Source organism: Berghia stephanieae, chromosome 9 (genome assembly GCF_034508935.2).
Source record: "Berghia stephanieae isolate SIO BIC M18660-M18661 chromosome 9, UCSD_Bste_1.3, whole genome shotgun sequence".
Taxonomy (NCBI): Eukaryota; Metazoa; Mollusca; class Gastropoda; order Nudibranchia; family Aeolidiidae; genus Berghia; species Berghia stephanieae.
In genome coordinates this window covers 13,495,532-13,503,031 of record NC_088368.1, presented here as the reverse complement: position 1 = coordinate 13,503,031, position 7,500 = coordinate 13,495,532, and the positions used below count along the sequence as shown (strand labels likewise).

General features: G+C 37.4%; 1 protein-coding gene across 1 annotated transcript in view; it reads right to left on the bottom strand.

Annotated features, from left to right (window-relative positions):
* The window catches only part of LOC144979723 (uncharacterized), a 122,812-nt gene that overhangs the window by 97,801 nt on the left and 17,511 nt on the right, over window positions 1–7,500 (bottom strand). The window contains exons 5-7 of the mRNA XM_078926677.1: window positions 6,380–6,457; window positions 2,970–3,096; window positions 2,279–2,316 (exon numbers count right to left, since the gene is read on the bottom strand). Coding sequence (XP_078782803.1) covers window positions 2,279–2,316; window positions 2,970–3,096; window positions 6,380–6,457 — 243 coding nt within the window. The remainder of the gene's footprint in view (window positions 1–2,278; window positions 2,317–2,969; window positions 3,097–6,379; window positions 6,458–7,500) is intronic.

Genomic DNA, 7,500 nt, shown 5'->3' with positions numbered 1-7,500 from the left:
AGTGTCCAATTGCACCAAAACGGTATTATAACGGGTAATGCGGTGATATAAAAATGTATTTAAAAGTTTAAATGACCAGAAATGTGAAATTTTAGTTTTTGTCACTGTAGGAAGTTGAGGTGACTCTTACAATCTGCAAAGGCACATCCAGATATAAAATAAATTACCACTCTCAAGAAATCTAGTGAACACTCTAAAATGACCAGGAAATATTTCAAACTTCAAAACATGCAGGGTATTGTTTTATATTGGTTTAAGCGACGTTTATGTTATTATACATTATAAATTAATAGATGGAATGTATCATGCTTTAAGAAATTGAATGTTTCTTTCAAGATAATTTGTAGAAACTATTTATCTGTGTATAAAATTCTCCCTTGATCAATGATATATTGATTTTTTTAAATATACTAAAATAGTCATATGAGCAGAAATATGGCTTTTATATCATTATGTTCGGGAAAACTGGTGACATGACAAGATCTTTTAGATGTGATTATTTTGATATGTCATGAAGAGATTATTAAATACTCTTTTTCTCTTTACTCTTCCCTTAATACTATTCTATCGTGTGACGTTACTGGTGTGAGGTTGTCTTTCGTCGAGCACGTATCTTGTCGTCGCAGAATAAAGCTTGCACGAACTTTGATTATTGCCTTCCTGTTTATGAGACTATCCGGCATCACGTTTACTTTACATTGCGATCAATGTATTATTTTGGTAGATGATTTGCCTTTATCACATTTTGATTTCCATTTCCCAAATCGTGAGGCTACAACTTGTATCAAGCAAGCAAACAAGCAAACAAGCAAACAACCTGTATAAAGGCGGATTTCTTGCTCCAGAGAGGCATGATAATATGGAAAATGTCCAGAAAACAATAATCATCCAGAGGAATCGCTCAGGATGGCGTGTTGTGGTCGAAGGCCCTTTACTCCACGAGGAGTGATTTGGAATAAGTAATTAATAAAGTATGTTCAGGTGGTTCCTTTCATAGTGATCAGAAACCTGAAAGGTAAGAAATAATAAAATAACCCCCCCCCAAAAAAAAAAACAAAAAAAAAAAACAAAAACAAAAAAACAACAACAAACAAACAAACAAACAACAAAATAATAATTTTAAAAAAACAGACTACAAAACAAATCCATGTCTTTATCAAGAAAGGCTTATATCATTAGACCTTAAGGACAAAATCGACCGTTAAAGACTCTTACAGTAAACTGAGGAAGATAACCAATCAAAGGCCTATTAAAAAAAAAAAGCGGTGCAAAAGAGAGAATGGAGTTAGACTGGAAGCAACTTCAGAAAAAAAAACAGCCTTCAAATGTAACCAGACAGCTCTAAATTGGAACCTCCATGGCAGAAAAAACGAATGAAGACACATGGTAATGATCGATGGTTAGAGAGATTCTAATTGAAGAAGATGGTCCAGACATGCTCTATATTGGAAGAAGATGGTCCAGACAGGCTCTATATTGGAAGAAGATGGTCCAGACAGGCTCTATATTGGAAGAAGATGGTCCAGACAGGCTCTATATTGGAAGACGATGGTCCAGACAGGCTCCATATTGGAAGAAGATGGTCCAGACAGGCTCTATATTGGAAGAAGATGGTCCAGACAGGCTCTATATTGGAAGAAGATGGTCCAGACAGGCTCTATATTGGAAGAAGATGGTCCAGACATGCTCTATATTGGAAGAAGATGGTCCAGACAGGCTCTATATTGGAAGAAGATGGTCCAGACAGGCTCTATATTGGAAGAAGATGGTCCAGACAGGCTCCATATTGGAAGAAGATGGTCCAGAAATGGATGGTACCGTCTTAGCCCAAGTACCAACAGCTTCCATGTCAGACACATTAGTAATATGCAAATATGAAGTTTAAACGTGTGACCCTTGTTCAAGATTTTAGGAAATCAAACGCTTTATTATTAATAGGAAATCGAAAAGGCCAAAAGTTTTTCCACTCTATCGACGAGAAACCAACTCCAAGTTTTAGGTTTATGGCTATAAATTGAATTTCAAGTACCTTTGTCATCCCGACATTATACCGTTTTGAGACGATGGGTCACAGATAAATAAACAAACAAATAAATAAATAAATAAATAAATAAATAAGTAAATAATATATCAATAAATAAACAGAAAATTAATTTTGATTAATTAATTAATTAATTACTTCAAAAACAAACAAAAAGCAACAAACAGACCAAAAGAAAAAAAACAACCCAAAAAACAAACAAATATAAAAAACAAACAAATCATGACAGTTACTCACCTTAAACAAGAGTGAAACATCATTATTGAAAGTCATACCTATAAAGAAAAATGTTTCATTACGATATCATTGTGAGGAGGAAGGTGAGGGAAGGTGTTTTCAATTTCCAGAATAATAGACAAAAACACACACATATCGGGGATTACAAACTACCAGACTAGGTATCTTCCAACCCATATAATATTAGAAACTCCAATCCTCGCGATTCTGCCGCTCAGTTTCTGGATTTGCCATAGATGGAATGCTGTAGCCAAGGTTTATGAATTGTTCATCTTTAGGTACCACTTGTCAAAGTAGGATTTGAGTTTGGCAACGTCCTCACTGAGTACGCTCTCGAGACGGATAGACAGCTTACTCTGAGTAATGAGGGCCCAGTCAGCAGCAGCAACAGCAGCAGCAGCAGCAGCAGAAGAAGAAGAAGAAGAAGAAGAAGAAGAAGAAGAAGAAGAAGAAGAAGAAGAAGAAGAAGAAGAAGAAGAAGAGAGAGAAGGAGGAGGAGGAGGAGAGAGGAGGAGGAGAGGAAGGAGGAGAGAGGAAGAGAGAAGAAGAAGAAGAAGAAGAAGAAGAAGAAGAAGAAGAAGAAGAAGAAGAAGAAGAAGAAGAAGAAGAAGAAGAAGAAGAGGAAGAAAAAGGAGGAGGATTAGGAGAAAGACGATAAGGAGAAGGAGAAAATGTGTAATTATGTACCAACCATGTTTTTTGTTAATTCTCATCCCTTCACAACTTTCATTCAAGTTCCGATTCTCGTCAACTTGAATCAAGACTTCATCCAATGTAGTATCAGTACCCCTTACTGTCAATTTATATTTGCCTCCCTTCTGAATGCAAAATGAGAAAAATTAATGTTGATTATAATGATTATGATGATGATGATGATGATGATGATGATGATGGTGATGATGATGATGATGATGATGATGATGATGATGATGATGATGATGATGATGACCATAATGATGTTGACGATGATGATATAAACATTTTAACATTAGGAGAGAAATAAGCTCAGGATACTTTCTAAATGAAAAAGGACACTTGTTCCCAAGGAATTTACCCAATGGAAACCGTACGGTGCTCTTATTGGCTAACCAACCAGCGGCCTCGATGAGAAAAATATCCGCCATTTTGATGTTGGCTGGGAATCGCGTTACTATAGTAAACAAGCGCTGATCGGCCGTTCCTGAAAATAAGTTGCTGCTCGCTCGTTTAACTCAAAATTATTCAAAACGATCTCTCTAAAATGATATAAATGTGACTTCTTAAGGTTTTCTTCACGGTCAAAACCACACAACATTCTATTAATGATTACGTCCGAGGCAAAAAGGAATATTGACAGGTCGACCAAAAGTTGAACTCGTGAGACGACAAACATCAATGCGAAGTGTAGCGAGAGTCAAGCTATTGTTTGTCTTGTCCTATTCTATATAGAGAAAAGGATAAATAGTATAGCCTCGTGTGTGAGTGGTTGCGTGTCATAGTCTTGTTTTTAAATTGTTTCTGTTGTTTATGTGTGTAGTGATGACTCTCTCACACTCAATTTCAATGCCGAAAGAGGAATTCCCGCACACAAGAAAGGGGAATTGGGGTGGTATTTGGCATAGATATTGTATAGTATCTAGTTCTAAATAGATAACTGATTAGAATTATATTATGATATATAAACACAATGCCAAATACAATTCCGAAGTTTCCTTCTTTCAAATGAAGTAAAGCTCCAAAACCTTATGGTAGTGATTGTAGTACTGAGTGTTAGTGAGGTGATGTGGTGTTGGTGGTGGTTGTAGTTGTAGTAGTAATAGTGATGATGATGTGGTGGTGGTGATGATTGTAGTTGTAGTAGTAGTGGTAGTGATGATGATGTGGTGGTGGTTGTAGTAGTAGTGGTAATGGTAATGATATGGTGGTGGTGGTGGTTGTAGTAGTAGTGGTCGTGATGATGATGTGGTGGTGGTGTTTGTAGTAGTAGTGGTAATGATGCGGCTATGTGGTCTAGTAGTATGACACTCGCTTCCGGATCGGAAGGTCCTGGGTTCGAGCCTCGCGCTCGGCGCATAGTTGAGTCCTTGGAAAAGGCTCTTTACTCACATTCTCTCACCGTACTCAGGTGTAAAATGAGTACCTGGCCGTTAACAGAGTTGTCTTTGTCCGAAAAATTGTAATATCGCCTAACAGGCGTCATGTCCCGTCCTACATGTTAAATGTTGACCAGGGACCCCTTGTAAAGCGCTTTGAGCACATTTAGTAGATATTGCACTATATAAAGCTCAATTTAAAAAAAAATATATTTCAATGATGATGATATGGTGGTGGTGGTTGCAGTAGTAGTAGTGGTAGTGATGATAATGTGGTGGTGGTTGTAGTTGTAGTAGTAGTGATAGTGATGATGATGTGGTGGTGGTTGTAGTAGTAGTGGTAGTGATGATGATGTGGTTGTGGTGGTTGTAGTAGTAGTTGTAATGGTGATGATATGGTGGTAGTGGTGGTTGCAGTTGTAGTGGTAGTGATGACGATGTGGTTGTGGTGGTTGTAGTAGTAGTGGTAATGGTAATGATATGGTGGTAGTGGTGGTTGTAGTAGTAGTGGTAATGGTAATGATATGGTGGTGGTTGTAGTAGTAGTGGTCGTGATGACGATGTGATTGTGGTGGTTGTAGTAGTAGTGGTAGTGATGCTATTGTGGTGGTGGTTGTAGTAGTTGAGGTAGTGATGTGGTGGTGGTTGTAGTAGTAGTGGTGGTGGTGGTTGTGGTAGTAGTGGTAATGATGATGATATGGTGGTGGTGGTTGCAGTAGTAGTGGTAGTGATGACGATGTGGTTGTGGTGATTGTAGTAGTGGTAGTGATGATGATGTGCTGGTGGTGGTGTAGTAGTAGTGGTAGTGATAATGATGTGGGGCTGGTGGTTGTAGTTGTGGTGTTAGTGATGATATTGTGGTGGTGGCTGTAGTAGTAGATGATGTGGTGGTTGGAAAACACATTACAGGTTATTATAATACATGATTACACACATTCTCTAACTTCATTTTTTGACAGCTTCGTTGTGCCATAAATATACGCAACAGTTCTGAAACATTTTATTGTGGATTTTGATATTGTTTGTTGTTTTTCTTGTGTCGTTATGTTGACTTAGATACCGAATGAATGGTAATTACTACATTCTCAGCCAACACCAAAATGGCGCTGAATGCTTTCATTGGTGGACACTTTTTAGGCTTCGTACGTATTCTCATTCGTTTAATTCTATGCTTGTTCCTTACCTTATTATCTCGGCTATCATCTCTTTCGTGGCGAAGCGATTGGGTGCTTGATTTGCACGTGTTGCATCAACATGGTTATGTTGGTAAAATGTGAGCAATCGTCTCAAAACGGTATTATGTCAAAAAAAACCCCCCCCCCCCCACACACACACAAAAAAAACAAACAAGAAAATAGCAAAAGTAAACCCCCACCCCCAAAATAACCCCCCCCCCCCCCAAAAAAAAAAAAACAACAAAAAACAAAAACAAAACAACAACAAAAAATACAAACAGCAAGACAACAAGAAAAGATCAAGATCTTTACATCCTAACCAAAGGAACAGAATTCATACCCCTTCCAGGGCGGCCAGATGGCAGAGTTCATGGTGGCCAATTTCGACTTCAGAAGTGGCTAAAGAACCTCACATGGTCAAACACTAATAACGCTCTTACCCCTTGGAAAAACTCAACTTCAAATGGACAAGAAAAAATAATATTATTGGAAAAATAAATATAACTAATTGAAACACGATCACCATCTGGCAGCCCTGACCACCCCCCCCCCCCTAGTCACCTCACCCTAGATTCACTTTTCGGAAATGGACAGTGACTGACTGATGGCAGGGCTATTCCAATCCTCCCTTGGAATAGACCCTACATTACAAATTTCGCTTTGGCGAATAAATAAACGTAATTTAAAAAAAACTAATCTCCTGTAAGTTTAAGAAAAAAAATCCTATTTTTTGGCATCTGGTTTTTCCCTCGACACAATACCACGTTGAGACGACTGGGTACTAATATTACCACACAAGAAAACTGAAATAGATCAATCAATGTATTTAAAAGAAAAATGATTCACAAACAAACCTCTAAGATAAAGTACATCCGCTTGGATTTCGCAGGCACTCCACGTTCCTTATACTCAAATTGGCAATGAGCAACAACCTGTAATCCAAATGGTTTTACAAGAGATAACAGCGCAGTTACAATTATATGATTTATCTGTGTTAGTGTGTTGATCTCGTGACCTCAAGTAGTTGCGAGAGGGACTCAAAATAGAGAGTACTGAGAGTACGTTTGGAACCATTTTTTTGTTAGTGACGGATAGCGTCGTCTGTGGCCACGCTAACATTTCATTCATACTGCAACCACCATTGAGTACAGACGATACAAGTTATTTTTCAGTCTATTTTATTTGTTTTCCACGTTTATTTGTGTATTGTTGTGCTGACGAAGGGTTTGTACCCGAAACGTCCATTGTCTGTTTTGTTCCCATACGAAGCCTTTCTATTTTCACTCTTTCGTTAGTATTTTACGATCACCGGCTTCAGGCAGGCCTTACCGTTTTCTAGTCGTCCACATCGAAACTCGAAGCCCCAAGCTGACATGGACATGGACATGGACGAGTTCAAAATTTGTAGGAATAAATTTAAAGGGTAAGCGAGTATTGCAAAACGTGTCAATAAAATCATAACTATCATGCCTTTGTGTCATATTACTGTCTGTTGTTTGATAAAGGGGAAACCCGAAACGTTCACACCATTCGTATTTTTACATAAATTGAAGTTGACATTCTACCACATCATTGTCATAGAAACTTTTTTTTTGAAAATACATTAGGCTGTATGACTATAAATTTAATATAGTCCGGGTTGGGGCAGGAGTATATATATATATATATATATATATATATATATATATATATATATATATATATATATATATATATATATATATATATATATACGTATTCCGGGCGAGGGGGTTTGAAAATCTATTTTCATTTTAGCTAGGTAAACCGATAATAACTTAAATTTATTTACACCAAACCAATCAAAAGACGTCAAATAATTGAGTTTTTTTAAAAAAACAGTGGACGGTTCCATCCTCAGTTAGAGCTGTTAGAATTTGAGGTATAGAAAAAGTGTATGGATTTGGGGCGACCTACCTTACTATTGTATTGTGGAAAGAATATGTTTTCATAATCG